The sequence below is a fragment of the Pristis pectinata genome, chromosome 9 (genome assembly GCF_009764475.1).
Source record: "Pristis pectinata isolate sPriPec2 chromosome 9, sPriPec2.1.pri, whole genome shotgun sequence".
Taxonomy (NCBI): Eukaryota; Metazoa; Chordata; class Chondrichthyes; order Rhinopristiformes; family Pristidae; genus Pristis; species Pristis pectinata.
The window spans coordinates 67477539-67497876 of NC_067413.1; the positions used below are offsets into that span (position 1 = coordinate 67477539).

At 36.8% G+C, this 20338-nt stretch overlaps 1 protein-coding gene across 4 annotated transcripts in view; it reads left to right on the forward strand.

Moving 5' to 3' along the window:
• Positions 1 to 20338, forward strand: part of LOC127574359 (protein EFR3 homolog A-like) — a 110408-nt gene that overhangs the window by 62144 nt on the left and 27926 nt on the right. For all 4 annotated transcript variants that reach the window (XM_052023307.1, XM_052023306.1, XM_052023309.1 and 1 more), the window contains 7 exons: positions 4721 to 4799; positions 6114 to 6249; positions 7422 to 7571; positions 13542 to 13650; positions 14795 to 14846; positions 16925 to 17097; positions 18038 to 18113. In XM_052023307.1, coding sequence (XP_051879267.1) covers positions 4721 to 4799; positions 6114 to 6249; positions 7422 to 7571; positions 13542 to 13650; positions 14795 to 14846; positions 16925 to 17097; positions 18038 to 18113 — 775 coding nt within the window. The remainder of the gene's footprint in view (positions 1 to 4720; positions 4800 to 6113; positions 6250 to 7421; positions 7572 to 13541; positions 13651 to 14794; positions 14847 to 16924; positions 17098 to 18037; positions 18114 to 20338) is intronic.

Below are 20338 nucleotides of genomic sequence, written 5' to 3' on the forward strand. Positions count from 1 at the left end.
TTTGTTCGCGTCAAAGAAAAAGCAGATGAAAGGATTGTTGTAATATGTTTTGCATAGCCTATTACAATCCCAGTACTGCTGTGAAATGCTAATTTCCTTATTTAAAAATTACATTGTATGTAATGAAAATATACTTGGTATAATGTACATAATTCAAAGAAGCTGGCTTTTTTCATGGTTAATTTGTGATAACATGATTTTTATCATTCAGTGTTTGAATTGTAAAATCACAATTTTTGCACATCTAATTGCTGTCATACTTTGGAAACTAGTTATTAAAATAGACTTTGTAATATTTCTGAATAGTTTACTTTAGACAAACTGCAAGGTATGGACGTGCTTGATCTTTAAAAATTGCTCTGTAGTTCCTTGAAAAACATTGATTTACATGTGATGAAACAGCAGACCTGAACTTTTTATTTTTCAGTTTATGGTGATATCTCTATGTACAGACTTTCCTGGTGTTGCTTCAGAAGGTTCTACAAAACCTTGCTGAAGCCCACTGCTCCATGTAAAAGATTAACCTGAGTGAGTTTCCTAGAATTGTGTGAGTAATGACATGTTGGCGTCAAGTTGCACCCACAAATTTAGGCACAGCATACCTCATTTTTGTTTTAACTAATCCCTGTAGTTATACACCCCTTCCTCTGAATCCAACTGTCTGACCATATTTGGCCAACTCCTGATGGAGATCTTTTGTTATTTCTTGGCTCTGCCCATGATGTTCACCACCTTCCTATTGTCTTAATTAGTTTATCCTAAACATTTTAACTACCCTTGTTACTTTGTCTGAGTGATGGTGACTTTTTTAAACGGCATTTGATGAAGTACCAAGTAATAGACTTGTTAGAACAATTGATGCTTATAAGATCAACAGGATGGAGGCTTTGGAGGTAAAAATGAGCTAAGGAACAAAGTCGTGAGGACAATGAACTAAAACTCAAGGTAGGGAACAGTGAGAAGTGTTAATAAGCATCAAATAAATGTCAATGAAGTGGGCACACAAAGTTCAATGCAGAGATGTATCATTCATTATGCTGGAAGAATTTGAGTAGAAATAGAAACTGAATTGGTTCAGTTTTAAAGGATTGTTGGAATAGTGGTGCTTGAGAGTATGCATATACAAATCCTTGAAGGAGCTGGATAGTAAAAAGCCTATTTAAAAAGGCAGTGGAATCTTTTCCTGTAGACGAACAGTACAAAAGCAAGTAAGCTATGCTAAACCATCTTAAACACTAGATAGAATATTGTACCTAATTGTCAAAACTGCCTTTCCAGGAAGATGTCAAAGCAGATGTAAATTACTTAAAGGATACTGGGAGTGTTAGATTTTAATATCATGAACATATTCCAGAAGCTTGGATTGTTCTTCTCTGAACAGTGAAGGCAATGAAGCGATTGAACAGAGCTGTTCAAAACTGAAGAATTTTGAGAAAATAGGTTTTTAGTAGTGAAGGTTCAATAACCAAAGGTCACAGATTTAAGGTAAAATGGCAAAACAACCAAATGATTTGTTATAATTTAAGACACTATGCCTAAAAGGTTATTTGAAACAGATTGGAAAAACTTACTGAAGGGAATTTAATTAACTTCTGAAGGGAAAAGATTTGCAGGAAACTGGGGCTTATTGGATAGTTTCAGAGGGTTGGTACTTGCATCAAGGGCTAAATTAGTCTATCATTCCATGATTCTAATTTTCATGTCCTGTATAACATTCAACGGACTGAAATATTTAGCTCTCACTTTTGTTGGGCCATAGACATCTCTTTGTGAAGGATACTATATCATACATTTAAAGCTGACCTTGTGTTTTATTTATTACTTAAATTGCTTGCATTTTTGCACAGTACTCTTATTTCAGTGGTACAGCAGTTAGCACTGCTGGCTCACAACTCCAGTGACCCAGGCTCAATCTTGACCTGGAGTCCAGCCTGTGTAGAAATTGCAGATTCTGTCTGTGACCACATTGGTTTTCCCCAGGTGCTCTGGTTTCCTCCCAAATCCCAAAGACCTGCTGGTTGTTAAGTTAATTAAACACTGCAAATTGTCCTTGGTGTAGGTGGGTGGTAGAAAAATTGTGGAGGGGGCTGTGGGGGGAGGGAGTGAGTTGAGGGTCACTTGATAATAGATTGCATCCAAGTAGACAAAGAATGGGAATGCCAGGAGAGTCTGTATAAACTCGATGGGCATAAAGGCCTCTTTTTCTATCATAAGAAAACCTGAGGAAACTATCCTCATCTAGACTGTATGTCCTGCTTTTGTTTTGTCCACATATTACTGTGTGACCATTCCCCTCAAACAAATTGTGTAGAAAATTTGGCCGTTGGTTGCCAAGGGCAGGGTTCACACTGTAACAGATAAACTTCACAGAAAACTCCACCTTATTGCTCTTGTGTTACTGAGCACTTTGACCAATATCCCTTTTAAGCGTGTTTTATCCAGGTGTTTTATTACTTGAAGGCAAAAAAAAGATACAGATCCTGAGTTCCGCAATGCATAGAAACAGAAATCAGGAACGTTCTGACTGGTATACTGCCAGTTCACAAGCAGCAAAATGTGGAGCCTAAAATTTTAATAAACAGTCCAAACTATAGGAAATGTCATTTTGGTTGAAAACTGAGAGAAAACCCCTGGAGAAGTGCATCCTGTATTACTTGAGTAGGGGAAGAAAAATTAACCATTCAGTATGATGACTGATTGAAAGATCTCTATTTAAAAATTAATCTTTTTATATGGTGGAGAATTTGCGGTGTTTTCATTAAGAATAGTCACAGGAAAAGCATGTTAAAGCAATTGGGCATAAAACTTTCAGTGTAAATACTTTAAGTCTTGTAACTTGATGGGACCTTTTGAATTCATTTAGAGATCTTTGCCTTTATTTGTGGTCTGTTTTATAAACTATCAAAGTAGCATTGGCATTCTAGCATATAGATTTAGCACTCTAGCATTATGTAGCTATAACATTGGCATCTAACTGATGGTGTATAAGATTGCTTAAGTTTAGTTTATCCAAAACAGAATAAACAGAACCCAGCTATTATGTCCTCATTAACTAAATTAACAAGTCATTAGTGGTGTCATCAACTTAGAGCAAGACACCAGACACCTGCCTGCTTTTTTTTAATCTTCTGTATAACGTTTAAAACTGTGTGTGCTAGAAACAAATGCAAAATGGGAATAGGTAGAAGTTGGGGTCAGGCCCGAAAACCGCTTAAATAGTGTAAAAACGGGATTGGGGTAGCACCCCAGGGAGCCACGCAAGTGGCATCTGTGCTGTATTTTTTATATAAAAAGTAACACCAATGATTGATCCGTACACAAAAGTAAAGCTTTGCACGGTTTTATTGTATGTAGTTTGTTTTTTTTATGATGAATAAAGTTTATTTTGGAATAAGAAAAAGTAGCCTATGCTCTCTAGACAGTGCTGTTTGTTTCCAAAGCTGTCCTTTTAACTTCAATCTGATTACTGTTTGCAATTTACATTAAGAACTGAAGACTCGTTCTTGTTTGAATTAATATCTGCTATATTCAGATAATCCTGTAATTCCTGAATCTCTTAATATTGCTGACGATGCTGAGGATGCTGAGGGACTTTTCCTGCTGATGATTCTGAGAGATCCTGCATATTACACTACATTCAAACTGCAGGATCTGTATTGAACTGCTGTAACATTCCATTCTGCTCCCTCATTCTGTGTATGATATTAAAAATCAGTGATTATTTTTTCCCCTAGAAGTATTAAGAGAATGTTATTTTTTAAATGGTATAAAGGAACTATTTTAAATAATACAATGGTTATTAAATTGTGGTGATAAGATTATATGCTTTGCTTTGCTACCTCTGACCTTGATTCCTACACTACCTCTAAATTGTAAGCTGAACTAAATGGTGGTCACATTGAAGCAGTTGTCTTGGGTTCTTGCCATAAACTCTGTTCACTCCATTCTTCTTCCTGGCAATATTTTGAATTTTAGTGTCACTTTTGACTCCAAGATGATGTTTGGACTACCTAATTACAGTACGTCATCTACGAAAACTTCCATTTCTGTCTACAAAAACTTCCTGTCTCTATCTACATGCATCCTCAATTTAAAACTTCTCACATTAGTAGCCTAGCCTTCACCTGCCAAGACTGAGATTTGGAATTCCCTTTCTAAACCCAATCCACTCCTCTTACCTCTGACGGTCTTTAAAACTTGATCGTGGTTTTGGCCATCTACTTTGGTGTAAGATTTTTCCTGTGAGGTACTTCAAAGTATTTTCCATGTTAGAAATGCCACACAAATCACAGTTGGTGAATATTTTTTTTCTTCAACATTAAGGAAGTACTGAGATCAAAATTGGGGTTTCTTTTAAGTGAAACTTCGATGTACTTCAAAGCATTTCATACCTTTTTCTGAAACTTCGTTTTCTAAAACTTTATTTATACAACATGGTAACAGGCCCTTCTGGCCGCACTGCCCAATTACACCCAGGAAAACAATAATAAATGTAATGTAGACTCAGAATCAGGTTTATTATCACTGACTTTTATGTTGTGAAATTTGTTGTTTTGTGGCAGCCGATAAATGAGTGGTGAATGTACCGATCTTCGTTATAAATCATCGAAACTGAAATTTGGTCTTCAAGTTTGTACTGGTTGACTGTGTGCATTATAAACTTAGTATGATTATTAGCTTCTGGAATTTATTTTAATTATAATACTTATTGCATTTGTAGGCATTTAGACAACCATCAGCTCTGGGACCCAAATGCATTTGCTGTTTCCTGCTTTAAAATTACAATGTATTCCATACAGGTTAGTGCATAATACTTTGCAATACAGTTTTGTTTTCTTCTTTGAAAACATTTTACTGCTTTTTCTGCAACTGAAGTCCATTAATATTGAAAAGTAGTGATTTAATTGATGAGAGTCCAGGGTTAATATTCTGCACATTTGAAGCTCTTGGAAATTTATATTTTTTTAAAAAACCTGCAGATGCTAGAAATCTGAAATAAATACAGACAATGCTGGAAACATTCAGCAGGTTAGACAGTCTGTAGAATGTGAAACAGTTAACAATTCAGCTTGAAGACCCTTCATCAGAACTAGGAAAGATAGAAAAACAAGTTGACTTTAATTTGTAGAGGGGTGGGTGGGACAAAAAGAAATCTCAATTGTGGGTATGACCTGTAAATGAAGTGATCTGGTTGATGGGTTAATGAAGGAAGATGGAGAATCTGAACAAAAAAATCAGGAAAACCATAAAATGAGGCAGTTAGTGTGTAATAATAGAATTAATGAAACATAAAACTTCTCTGTCCCATTTCCTCTGTGACCTATAGCCTCCTGCTTTGTTGTAACAAGGCCCAGTGTGAGTTTGAGGAACAGCACCCCATCTTCCATCTAGACACATGCAGCCTTCCTTCTTGATATTGAATTCTACAACTTGGAGTAACTCTCCCTATCAGAATTGGCAAGTCCATCTGTGATGTTTACTCAGTTCTTCCTAGCACAAATTGACCTGCCTGGCATGTCCTACAGCTCTGCATTTCATAACTTTTACATTCCTTTGTTTGTATTCTCGCTCTCCAACTACTCTAATTTCATTGCTTTTATGTTTCTTTGTTCAGATTCTCTAACTTTCTTATTAACCCATCAAGCAGATGACCTTGTTATACAGCTTATCCCCACAGTAATCCTAGCTGCAACTTTTTGGAGGTATTTCCTTAGTGCTATTCTCATCCCTTTCCATCCTCTCTTCTTACCATACAGATTAAAATAACTTGTTTTCTTTTCCTGATCTGACAAAAGGTCATTAACAGGAAACATTCCACAGATGCTGCCTAATCTACTGAATGTTTCCAGCATTTTCTGTTTTATTTGAAGCATATGGGCTTTTTTATGTTGGTCCTTTATGTAGAATTAAAAAGAAAGTTACATCCATTTTAAAATCTACAGTGAGATCAAGTAAGATTGTGTGTGTGTGTGTGTATATATATAATGTGCATGGAAACTTGAATTATTTTCTGCTTATTTTCATTTTAAAACTTTTTTCCCCACTTGCATAAAAATATATTCTCAATTGCATGTGCTCCAGGCGTGCTTGTTACAATATAGCTAATGTTACAGGCTCAGCATTCTCATCATGTGATTCAGCAAATTCTTCGACACCTGGACACTCACAACAAGGATTCCCCAAGGGTCCGAGCTGGCATTGTACAGGTCCTTTTAGAGACTGTTACTATAGCAGCAAAAGGTTCAATTGGTAAGTAGGACTAACAGCTGGAAAAAAGAGTGGATGCTAAGATAATCAACAATACTGATTGCTTGCCTGTTCATTTATTCACTGTAGATGTAACAGTACGGGGGTCATGACTTCCTTCCCTGGTCTGCCACAGCAACCCCTGATAATGGCATTCCTGGGTTTTTTTTAGTATTAGTGTACGTGTGCTCATTTCTACAGTTCATTTGTATCTTGACTTTTATTCTGGAATGCAGTTTGTTCCACATTTTTATAGAATCATCGATTCTATAGCATGGAACCAGGTTCTTTTAGCCCACCACATCCATGCAGACCATCTATGCTAATCCCATTTGCCTACATTAGACCTCTATCCCTCTATGCCTTTCCTAATTAAGTAAACTAAGTGTATAATTAAATAAAGTAGAGGTTACTCCTTGATTTATAAAGTGAGCAAACTAGCTCAGTATTGGGGTAGGTGTTGTGCTGTTTAGAGTGCCATTTGTCCTTGCCCTGGATGACAGTTTCTTCTGCACGGATCTGGGTGTAGACTTTGGCTGAGACCCAGGGCAATGTAGGAGCTTAGAAACTATTAAAAGTTAAAGATAATGTTTAAAATAATTGAACTTATTAAAAGACTCCAAACACATACATGCACACTTTAAAGCAACTAGGACATTTAAACTTAATTAAATCAAATGGTAAGGTCCAATACTTCTCTGCTACAGTATTTATTCCTTTCACTTGAATGGATCAGTGGAGCTGGTAAATCTGTTGGATTCTAAGGGTCCACTGTGAAGAGTTCAACAGAGCAGAAGTCCCAGTGCTATTGGTGATCTAGGTGGAAGATTTGCCCTATTTGTTTTTTCCTTCTGTAGCATTTCTTTAGATTACTTCCAGCAAAAGGAGTAAAAATATATATTTGTAAATATATTTTGTCTGTAAACCCAAGTCTGTCAACTGTTTTCTTTATTGATTATTCTTATTAAAATCTATTTTACAACTTTTGACATAGCAAGTGTTTGGAGCTAATTGTGTAATTACTATCTGACTAATTTATACTGTGCTTGGTTGTTGGTATAATCACTTCTGAGTTGCCTTTCATTTGCATTTTCTGTTTTATTTTTTAAAAAGGTTACACAGTTAGTACTTAATATTTAAGGGAATACTAACCATGCAGCTTTTTTCCACATTAGGTCCAACTGTTCTAGAGGTGTTTAACACATTGTTGAAACACTTGCGCCTCAGTGTTGATTTTGAGTTGTCAAATCAGCATGCATCTACCAGTGCTTCATCAACAAACAATGATGAGAAAGTAGTTCAGGATGCAATTATCCAGACTATTGGTGAGTACAGATTTTAGCAGTGTCAAATTGTGTATGTTACTTTGGATTACATTAATTCTCCATGCATGTTAATGGTGTAAATTGAAATGGAAAATAGCACGAAATCAATTTTGTCTATTGAACTTGTACAAGAACTCCTGTGCCTTGGGTAGGTTGTGAAGTTGCATATAACTTGCCAGTTTTAGCTATGTGATTTAAGCTCCAGGTTCCAACACCAAGAGTAATTATAGGCCAGAACGTGCTGTGAAATGCTGGAACTTAAGTGGGTAAATGCCAGTAGTCAGGCCACATGCAAAAAAAATGCAGAAGTCGCACACTTGATCGCTGAGCTGCATAATGATTTCCCAGCTGCATTCATGCACAGACTGTCCAGCATTTGTACTGGGGAACCTTCTGCTTGGACCAGGCTAAGATCTATGACCCTATTGAATGGAACAAACAAGACAGCTGTAAGAAAGAACAGTAAGAATGAGATGTTGACATTTTTTGTAAATGTAATTGCTTTGATGTTTCAGTGGTTTAAGTTATTTTCAATTTTGGAATGCTTCTGAATCTCGGGGACATTCAAAAGGCAAGAAACAGTTGGCAGTGTAGCTTTAACAGTTGTCGAAGTTTCCAGTTACAGTATCTTGCAGAAAGAGCTTGCTTTGATTCTTGCCTTATCAGCAGTTAAGTGTGCAAAGTTCTGCTATCATGTTAATTTTGCTATTTTGGATCCTGAATTAGCTTGGAGCAAGTTCAGCCTTTTGGTTCCAAGTCGGGTGTGTATGTCTCATGTGCTGCTTAGTATTTAATGGAGCTGGTGTCCTGTAATCAACTCTGGGACTATATTTTGGGGGGGGAAAGATATTAGTAACTAAAATAGAGGTGCATTTTCCTTTGTATATAGAATTAAGAAGTCTATCTTAGATACTGGAGACTTGCATCATACTGTTTTGAAAAATAATTTTATGTTACTGTCAGCTAAGTAACTATTTCCACTAAAATTTCAGCATTATTTATGAATCAGCTTTCTTTTTCCTCTTGCTGGTTCTGATGTTGATATGAGATCACTTAACAAAAGTTAAGCCTGCATTGTGTGATTTGTGAGTTCTTGCTGTGAATGAAGTTATTCGGAGGTTGGCAGCTTTTAATGATGATGCAGTTGATGTTGTTATGGGGTTAACTCCACGTGATACAAATGCATTGCATCTTGTGCTCAGGAGAAGTTATTCAGTGTTGCAAACTAATGAAAGGAGTACTAGTTTGTTATGTAAAATAATGTACTAATCAAATATTCACTGTTGTGCCCAAGTCTGTCACATGGTCTGCCTAAAGCACCTCAATCTACTCTTCACTGGCACCACAGCAGTTATTACCATCACTCCAGTGATGTGCACGAAGCTAATAATAATCAGGCCTTTAGGAAAACTCTATTTCTAATATGGCAGACTGAGTATGAAGTAAAACTGGACCAAAGCACCATCACCTGCTGTGTTTGTGGAGTAGTATAGGAGGAATTTTTCTAGCTCTTGACTTCTTAGTTGAAATACTAGACTGTTGATACTGATGATAACTCAACAAACAGCATGCATTGCTGGTTGAACTCCCCCTCTGAACAACCCTCTTCAGCTGCTTTATCAATGACCTTTCATTATAATGTTAGAAATGGGAATGTTCACTGATGATTGGATAACATTGAATTCTATTAGCAGTTACTCAGCAAATGGAGCAGCTCGTACCTGCATATGACAAGACCTAGAGAACATTCACTAATAAGTGACAAGTAACAAAGAAATGGCAGATAATTTAAATCAATACTTTGCTTCAGTCTTCACAATGGAGGACACTTGGGGGGGTGGGGGGTTGTGGTAATCCCAAAGTTAACAGATGGGCTATTTTCAAAAACCATGGAGGAACTTGTAACAATCTATCAGGAGGGACAAGATTTTTTTTTAAAAAAGCATTGTGATTAAAAAGCAGGCAAGTCACCAGGACCTGATGGCCTACATCCAAATGTTTTAAAGGTAGTGGGTGCAAAGATAGTAGAGTCATTGGTTGAAATTTTACAAAACTAGAGTTCTGGGAGGGTACCAGTGGAAAACGCAATTGCAGCTAGAGACAAAAAAGCAGAAACAATAGACCAGTTAGCTAAACAAAAACTTGTTGACAAGATGCTAGAAGTAGCTAGTAATTTAGAGAAGTTTCATATGATCAGATAAAGTCAATGTCCTTTTATGAAAGGAAAATCACATTTGACAAATTTGCTGGAGTTTTGTGAGGATGTAACAAGTGGAATTGATAGACAGGGACCTGTAGATTTTTTATTTCTAGTGAACATTTCACAAGGTGCCACATAAAAGGCTATTGAACAGGATAGGAGCCAATAGTGTAGGAGCAAGTGCTAAACGTGGTTTGAAGACTGGTTACCACATAGAAGTCAGACTCAGATTAAATGGACAGATGTTAGCTGCTGCCCCAAGGGTCAGTTATTGGCCCTCAATTATTTACTATCAATAATAATGATTTGGGGAAGAGGACAGAGCGTAAGGTATCCACGCTTGCTGATGGACAGAAAAATAGATGGAAGGGCATGATGGTATGAGGATATTTGGACAAATAGATAGGGTGAGTCATGGATTTCATGTAGCAAAGTGTGAGGTAATGCACTTTGGTAGGAGGAATCAAAAGACAGATTACAATCTAAATGGAAAAGGATTGCAAATGAGTATAGAAGAATTAAGGTGTTCTTGTGCCGGAAACACAATTATGAAAGTGCAGCAAATCCTTTAAAAGGAAAATGGCATAACAAGATGTTAAAGAGGTTGGATCTGTATTCTTTAGAGTTCAGAAAAACAGGTGATATTGTTAAAACATTCAAGATCCTAAGTGGAATGGCAGGGTAGATGTTAAAATATTTCCACTAATGGGACAGATTCAAATGAGGGGCCCAGTTGCAAAATAAGGGCCAATCATTTAAAACTGCAGTGTGTAGGAATTCTTCCTTGCAGGGATTGGTTAATTTCTGGCATCCTCTATTCTGGAGGGTTGTGGAGAACTCTCGTGCCACAAAAATCACCATGTGCAAGAGGGCAATCTAACCAACTACCCTTGACGTTCAATGGTATTATCATTGTAAAGTTATCCATTATCACTATCCTGGGGTATCACCATTAACCAGAAATTCAACTGGACCAGTCCCATAAATACGACTACAAGAGCAAACTAGAGACATCCCAAGACCTTTCCACAATCGACAAGGTACAGGTCAGGAATGTGATGGAATACTCTTCAATTATCTAGATAAATGCAATGCCAGCAAATCTCAAGAAGCTTGATGCATCCAGAACAAAGCAGCCTGCTTGATTGACACCTCATCAACATTCATTCTCGCCACCACTAGTGCACAGTAGCTGCAGTGTGTGCCATCTACAAAATACACCACAGTTACTCACCCAGACTACTCTGACTGCAACATCCAAGCCTGTGATCTCTACCATTAAAAAGGGCAAGGGCAGGAGCATATGGAAACATCACCACCTGCAAGTTCCCCTCCAAGTCGCACACTATACTGACCTGGAAATATATTGGCCGTCCATGATTGTCACTAGAAGTAAACCCTGGAACTCCCTGCTCAACAGTGCTGTGGGAGTTTCTTCAGCACAAGGAAACAGTGAGAGTTTCTTCAGCACAAGGAAGGCAGCTCACCACAAACTTCAAGGGCAGTTAGGGATCGGCAAGGAATGCTGGCCTTGCCAGCTTTGCCTATTTCTTGTAAATAATTATTTTTAACAAAATCTTTAATTATGCATACACATCCAGTTGTCATTATTCTCCGCAACAAGTTTCTAGAACCACAGATTGGAAACCATACATCAAGAGGAAATGAGACATCTGCTACCTGAGTGAACAGGGCAAGCAGCAGCCTATTGGCATGAAGCCTTTTGAAATTTACAGCACAAAGATTTAAAAAAAACTATATTTTGGTCAAATCATGTACAGAAAGGGAAGATTGGATTAGAAAAGTGAGGTTAAAATGAATTGCATGCATGTATACACTTCCAGTGATGACATCGGGGGGAAAAAAAAATTGTCTCCACAATTTTAAGCTAGTTTTCAGTGCCAAACAAAGTTGATTTGCAGTAATTAACACTTAGTCATTTTATCTAAACAGTATATAACGTGACTTGGGTTAATGCAGGAAACTCACACCATTGGAACGGAGAGCTTGAGATCAAGATGCCATTACGAGAGGCTAATAATATATAATGGTGGAGGAGCACATCTAACAACTTCTGAAATTTGGTGATAGATGGCACATCCTGTTGTGCCGTGGCATTTATGCATAAATAAGCAATAATTGCATATTTTGGGCTGGCCATGGTAACTTAGCTGCTGGCAATAATTAATTAGTGGCTTAGTAAAGACATTTTTGTTCTTGCTCTGATGTATTTTGACATAAGATAGTAAACCAAGATTCATAGAGTTATACAGCATGAAAACAGGCCCTTGGGCCTAACTTGTCTATGCAGATTAAGGTATCATCCTGAGCTAGTACCATTTGCCTGAATCCCTCCTAAACCTTTCCTATCTATGTACCTATGTACAAAACTGCATATGTCTTTTAAACTTTGTAATTGTACCCGCCTTTACCATTTCCTCTGGCAGCTTGTTCCATAAACCCACCACCCTCTGTGGAAAAAGTTGCCCTTCAGTTCCCTTTCAAATATTTCCCCTCTCACCTTAAACCTAAACTCCCTAGTTTTAGACTCTCCCACCATGGGAAAAAGATTGTTTATAAGTAGGCAGTGTAAACACAATTAAGTGATTCTAAAAGTATAATGTATTTTTAAATTAAAATAACTTTCTTTTCTACGCTTCAGCTCCTTGCACTTTTTTAGAAAAATGCTGTATTTGCATGTTTATACTTTTTTTTAAAAGTGATACCACTAGTTTGAAAGCCTTGTCAGTCATCTTTATGATTCAGGCTTTTGTTCTTGAAAGTAGAATAAGAGATGTTTGTTGTTAAAATCCTGATACTGTTTCATGGCATTTTTGTACTTGCTTTTGAAATATTAAGCAGATTTTTTTTTTGAGGGATAAATGAGTTAGCAACAACTTAGTCCTGTTCTGTGCCAGACAATGGCTTTTCTTAAATTCTGATTTAGTTTGTTTCATCAGTTGTAAAGACTGCTGATAAAGTTCAGTTAATCCACCATGTTAACTATCTGATTTGCATATACATAAGTATATATGGAGGAGAGCATCACTTCATTATAAAAGCTGCAGTGAAAGTAGTTGGTCCTGTCATAAGTATAATTAACGTTGTCATCTCGAGCTGTTATCCTTTATCATGCAATGTGGAGAACACTTATCCAGAGATTATACAGTTGAACAGCAAAAACTACAAATGCACTGTGACGTTTGTGCAGGACCTTAAACCCTGGGCAATGTATTTTAACGTTGTGGCCTTGCAACTAATTGAATATAATACTTGTATAACAAAAAAGACGCACGTCAGACTTATAAAATTTGCAAGGAGGTTCAGTTGTTTAGGGATTCTTGTATTCTTGCTTTGCTTTGGAACTCAACAAAACTAATTGCTGATCTGTCCAAAACCATTTAAACTGGTGTTAAAATGGAGAGTGCTGCGCCCTCCGCGTGTTAATAATTAAGAAGGGAGTGAGTGTAATGTCTCCGAGTTTGACTATATCAGGCTAAGTGGAAAAGTAAACTGAAGAGGGTAGGGACTGTCTGCAAAACAATTTCATCAATTTTAGCAGGTGGCTATGCCAGCACAACATTGTGGGCCGAAGGGCCTGTTCTGTGCTGTGCTGTACTATGTTCTCTATGAATATAAATGTAGAAAAATGTTAAGTCTTCCATTTGTGTTGGTGTTTTGACTGACTATTTATATTGCAAAGCCTTGTATCTGAACTAGTCATTGTGCATTAAGTATTTAATTAAACTTGTCAACTTTTATTTTCTCAGGCTCTTTTGGGAGCAATCTTCCAGATTATCAAAGATCTGAAATAATAATGTTTATTATGGGAAAAGTGCCCACTTTTGATGCTGGAGCCCTGGAGTCGAGTCATTCTGGGTAAGTTTTGATTACTACAAGGGAGGAAACTGATATGGAATTCAAATTTGTACCTTGTCATTAATGGGTACTGTGCCATGTGTTACTGTCTGCTATAGATCAGCTGTTAAAATGTTCATAATTAGACAGTTTTGACCTTGGACCTGATAGCCACTGCAATCAAATATACTGCTATTAGCAAGATTCATAATGATGGGAAATGTACTGAAGAAATTGGGAATCTATGCAGTTCTATCCATTATGGATCAGTGCCTCAAAGTGAAATATCTTAGTCTTATCCTATCTTTTTAAAAAAAAGTTTCTTGTATTGATACAATTTATTTCCCCACCCCCTCTATTCCTTTTGTAATTTATTTCTTATCATTTCAATGCTTCCTTCCTGTGCCTTTTGGCTCTGCCAGATTTAAACCTCTATACACAGTACTGGTGAATCCCCCTTACAAGGACTTTGGTCCCAGCTCTGAGGTCTAATCCGTCTGGCCAGTGCAGGTCCTCTGTTCCCCAGAACCTGCACAATACTGCAGGTATCTAAGGTTCTTCCTGCTGCACTGTTTCTTTAGCTATACATTTATCTGTGCTGGTCTACAATTTTTTTATAGCCAGCATAATACATGGCGAGTAATCTGGAGACAACCAGCTTTTGAAGCCCTGCTTCTTAATCTCTTTCCTAACTCCTAACTTTTAAAGAAGTCTTTTTGATCTTTTTGTAATCATGACATTGTTAACAATAGAGTACAGTCTCCGGATTTTTTCCCCAGTTCTGAAGAGGGATCTTTGACCTGAAATGTTAACTGTTTCTCTTTCCAGAGATGCTACCTGACTTGCCGAATATTCTCAGCATTTTGTTTTTATTTCAGATTTCTTCCTCGTCTGCAATTTTTAAAATTTTTATTCACTGACAGTTGACTGCTGTAGTGATATATTAGACTGTGCAGTACCTCTAATTGGCACATTTGTGTTTGGAATTGTGGTTTTTGAAATGGAAATAAATGCACTTTAAATCACAAAATTTAATTTTATTTAACTTGCTGTTTAAAATTTTGTTTCTGAGTCATGGTTGAATTAAAGGCAATACTTAAAATGACATTTTCTGATCTTAAGGTACTGAGACCTATTTTAATTTGCAAATTTGAATTCTTTATAGGGACCGTGGAACAAGAACCATCCAGGTCAAGCTACTAAGATCACTACTTATGGTAAGATTTAAACAAGGAATCCCAATTAAAGGCTTAAAACAAAAAATGCTATCAATGGGATTATTTAACTGGAACTTAAGTTGTTGAAGAAATAATTCTATGGAGTATTCCAAGTAAACTCCATACCAAGAATAATTCAGAACCCTTCATCAGAACTGGAAAAAGTGAGATGATTGTTTTAAGAATGGAAGGGTTGGAGAGAACAGTGAAGTATCTGAGAGAGGCTAAAACCCAGGTTATCAAAGTAACAAGTACTTTTAAAAATTAGCAGTTGGAGACAAAAAGACAATTGAGATGGAAGAGTGCAGGCAAATCTGTGGTCTGAGAGAGGGGAAAAGTATAGGATTTAGCTATGAAATACCCTGGCAAAAAAATGAGGTACTGTTCCTAGTGTTAGACACTTAGATCATTGTTGAAGGCTGAAGATGGAGGTTGGAGTGGAAGTAGGACAGAGAATAAAAGTGACAGAGACTGAAAGGTTAGGGTCACAGTTGTGAACTGAATAGAGGTTTCCTACAAAGCAGTCATCCTGTCTGTATTTGGTTTTTCCAATGAAATGGAGACTATATTGTGAGCAGCAAATGTAATGTGCTAGATTGGAAGCAATGGAAGTGAATGGCTGCTTCACATTAGAAGGACTCTTTCCATCCTTGGATGATGGGAAGGGAAGAGGTAAGAGGGCATTTCTATTTCCCATGGCTACATTGGAAAGTGCTTTGAAAAGGTGAGTGGTTGCTGGAGATGTGATAGTGGACCGGATTTGCGAAGGGAATGGTCCTGATGAAAGGTGAAGATATGACTCATGGTGGAATCCTGTTGGAAGTGGTGGAAATTATAGAAGATACCTAGTTGAATGTGGAGATGGGTGAGGACAGTAAATCATATCCTTGTTTTGGCTCAGTGGAGAGTGGGTGAGAGCAGAACTGAGGTTAATGGAGAAGATGTGATTGAGGCCCTGGTTAACTATGAGCGAAAAACCACAGTTAAGGCACTGATATGAAAAGTCTCATCATTAGAGAAGATGCAATGGATATAGAGGTTAGGAGTATGTGAAGGTGTCCTTACAGGATGCATTGTGGAAGGAGGTACAGTTGAAACATCTGTGGGGATCAATGGATTTTTTAATGGATATTGGTAGCTAATCTATCTGCTGAGGTGGACATTTTATTTTTTAAAAAAGCCAAGGACGGGCAGGGATGTGCCAGATATGGACTATGTAAACAAGACCAGTGTGGAATTGACAACAAAGATAATGAAGTTTTTGAATTCTGTACAAGTGCAGGAAGCAGCATCAATATAGCCATCAATGTACCAGAACGAGAGTTGAGGGAAGGGATTCGTATAAACCATGAGACGGGCAAAACTGGAGCCCATGTGAATTCCCATAGCTGCACTTTTGACTTGTTTTAAAAAAAAGTGTAGTTGAATGAGAAGTTGTTCAAAGTAGTAATGTGTTCAGCCAAGTAAAGGAGAGTGGTGGTGAAAGGAGACTGAGTTCAGTTCAAGGAAGAAGTGAAAGGCTTTCAGATCATCCTGGTGTGGGATGGAGGGAAAGAGGGATTGAACATCCATTGTGAAGAAGAGTTATCTGGGACCAGGAAAATGGAAACTGTCAAGTTGACGGGACATCAGATTTCAGGGATATAAGTTGGAATGGACTGGACAAAGGGTGAAAGAATAGTGTCTAGGTAGGAAGGAAAGTTCTGTGGGTCAAGAACACACTCTGGAACAACATCTTACAGTAATATAGATTAACTATATATGTATAAAATTAGTGAAAAAGAGCCAAAAGAACAATTTGACAGACAAACTTTCTTTTCCTTGTGGAAATCTGCAATTTTGTACTGATGATTTTGTTTCACCTAAAATGCTCCTCAGAATGGGAAACCAGTACAGAAGATGTATTTAGTGGCAAGAGATTGATAATTGATTTTGATAAATATATATCTGAAACAAGCCTTACAAATAAGTAAGCAGAAGATGAGATGTAAGCTGACTTGTTTTTGCTCGTAAGCCTTTAAGAATATAATTTCAGCCAGAGGTAATTAAATTGTTGACTTTTTTTTTAATTAAAACAGGTAACTTCAGGGTACAAGGCCAAAAGTATATCAGCTGCACTTCCTTCTCCATTTTTAGAGCCAATATTATCAGTCTCTTTAATGGAAGACAGTGAGCTGAGATTGCTCGTCCTGCATATTCTACACAGCCTTATTGATCGTCATGAGAACAAAGCAAAATTCAAAGGAATGAGGTAAAATTATTTTTGTTGGAATATTATTACAGATGTGTGTATAATTCCATACATTTGAAAGAAAAATGGTATTGTAATGTGGATTATTGCTCAGTGAAGATCTCTTAAATGGGACCCTGTTTATTGTTTATAAAAGTACAGTAGAAATGTGGATACATTTTCGTTTGAATTTAGTGGAGGTACAAATTAAGTTGGGTCAGGATCTGAAATGTCATCTTACATCCACTCTCAGTCCTGATGCAGAATTTCTACCTGATTCCCCACAGATGCTGCTCAACCCATTTAGTTACTCCAGCTGTTTGTTTGTTGCTCCAGATTCCAGCATCTGCAGTCTCTTGTGTCTCTATTAACATTCCTGGAATGCTATAAAATATTCTGAGATGAATAAAAAGGAAAATACACAGTGGTTTGAAGTAAAGTGTGACATTGAATGTGAAATATGGATTGTTCTGAAGACAGCAGTGGTGCTGGGTTACAGCCCTATAAATATGCAGTTACCAAATCAGTTTATGCAGTATAGCAAGATTATTAGAGCTAGTGTTTTAAGTGATCCAAGAACCTAATTTTGCCATATTCCTGTATAATCTTGAACAGTAGTATTGTATAGCTGAAAAGTAATTTATGTTGCATGTCTTTAAAAATTTTTATTCCATTTGTATTTTGAAAATCCTGTTTTGTGCAGTAATACTTGATAAGTTTCCTTTTAACTTTGTATAGAGGCTGTGTGCTTAGAAATGTTATTGATGAAAACTATTTGTACCAGATAGTCACTTAAAAGTTCATTGGTCAACTGCAACTATAATTAAAATGGTAAAATGATGTAAAAGTTGTTTCAGAATTGCAGATTTAAGATCCAATATATTATTAGTGAACCGTCACTTTTATTTGTAGTGACATTTTATGTAATTATTCACTAATATTTCCATTCTTTTCTAATCAGAATCATCCCAGATGTTTCAGCACTGAAGATAAAAAGAGACAAGAGCTCGAAGCAAGACATAAGTTTTATGAAAAAAGTAATTGACATAATTATGTATTTCATTTAGCTTGTAATGAACAGCTAATTGAAAATGTTGAAAAACGTCACAGGCATTAGTTAGGCTTTTGAGCTAACGTGCTGGTGGATTCTTGTAGTTCCTCAAAGCATTTATAATTTTAATAAGAATTTATCAGGATATTCTAAATCTAAAAATAAATCTAAGAAAACCCTGAAAATTGCTCATGATGTACTTTTATCTTTGCTTGGTACTGTGGGCATGGACTCTTATGGTTCATGGCCCTGTTTGCTCTCCAGTACTTCCATATATGAGACTAACAAGTTTTGGACATGGACCAGAAATAAGTGGATGAGTCTCCTTCTTTTATACCAGTAACATACTGTTCTGTTCCTGGTTTTCCCCCTTGCTTCCTCTGTTCTTTCCCCTACCTACCCACCCACACATTCCCATTAGTACAGCTGTCATGCTCACATCATCTAATCCATGTGGTTACAAGTTGCATATTCATTATTGACTTTTATTAGTGACTTTCTTGGCCCTCATTTTGGACTTTGCAATGCAGGAACGTTTTTTTCCTCGTTCTAGCCTGTGAACCCCTTCATAAATAAAAGGCCTCAATCAAGTTCTCACTTAAAGTTTTTATTTTTCTAGAGGCTGCTACAGATTTCAGCATATGGTATTTGGTTCTTTAATTGGTTTTGAATCATTCTATCTCTTTAGTTTCAATTTTCAGAGTTTCAATGATTTGTTTATACGATCCTACTGTTCAGGCTGCCTGAGGTTTTGCACACTTTGTCATGAAATGGATTCTCTTTACTAGTAACCACTCTTCAGGAGACAAAATTAGCCAAATTCTCTCAGCCAGTCAGACAGAACTGACTAGCCGAGATCAGTAATCTTTATGTTAATGGGATCTTATCTAAATTGTGAAAACTGTTGCTTCAGAACCTTCCAACTTAATGGTTGAAAAGCTCTTCAGTTAAACCAATTAGCCCCTTACCAATTTGTATTGTATGAAGCATGGCTTTAGGTTAATGGCAGGCTCTGAGGATATCGAGCTAGTGTTCTTGACCTTAACTGAAACCAGTGTAATTTGGACCAGTGGATTAGATGAGAATAGAAAATAACACCAATAATTTAATATTCCATGTTGCAGCACAATGCTACCAATGCTGAACGTTGTCAATAGCATTCAAATTGTTCTTGTGAAAAATCTGCACTTGATAGAATGGAAAAATCCAAATTCTCGTCCTTTACTATCTGGCCTGTAATGTTTTGATTGGGTGCTACAGTGTAAGTACCTTTAATGTCCCTTGTGGTAAATGTCATGATGACCCTTTCTTACTCGGTTATCTTTTCAGCTGAATGTTAGGCTTTTATGAGTATAGTTACAAAGTTGACTCTTGAGTACATGAATATAATCACTATACGATAAAGCTAATTTTACAATTAATCATTAAGGGGAAATTTACATAATTATCCTTGGCACATTTCCTGATACAAAGTTTACTTTAAGCTTAAGATATTAAGAGCTTGATACTCTTTTTGGTAGTTGTTCTATCAGTATTGCAATCACTGGAGTTTAAAACAAATTCCTGAGGTTTTATTTATTTTCAGCCACCTCGCACAAATGATTTAATAAGACTTAGTTCAAAACATCCAAATTCCTTATTGTTTCAATAGTGCAGTTGGTAATAGCTCAATTATTAGATTGTTCAGGATAATGAACAATTGATTTCTGCTAAAAATATAATTTCATTTGAGAAATTGCAATGCAACAACAGAAATCATGGTAAACATTGTGGAAAGAATTTTAATCAGAGTTTTTGATGGGATATGAGAGATTACCAGAATGAAATTGCTGCTACCACCAGATCTTGTTGGAATTTCACCTTTTTTTTTCTTCCTCACATAACACGTCCACCCACTGTACACTTCGTGGCATATCAGAAATATTGCTTCTGTTATAAAAGAATGAGAATGAAGATATGTGAGAGTACTTAAATTAGTCTCCACCACTGCTAACAGTACCTCGAACTTCTCAGACTCCAAATCTGTGAGGTCATTGTTCACCTATCACAGCACAATCTGACCAAAAGGAACTTGCTCTAAAACAGAAAGAACACTTGTGGCCATAACTACCATTGGCCTTGAGTGAGTAATCTCGAGTAGATGAGGAAGGAGTGGCATTAGGGAAAAGTTGACAGCTGGGTGATTGTGAAGGGATCTGTTTAAGGTTTGAA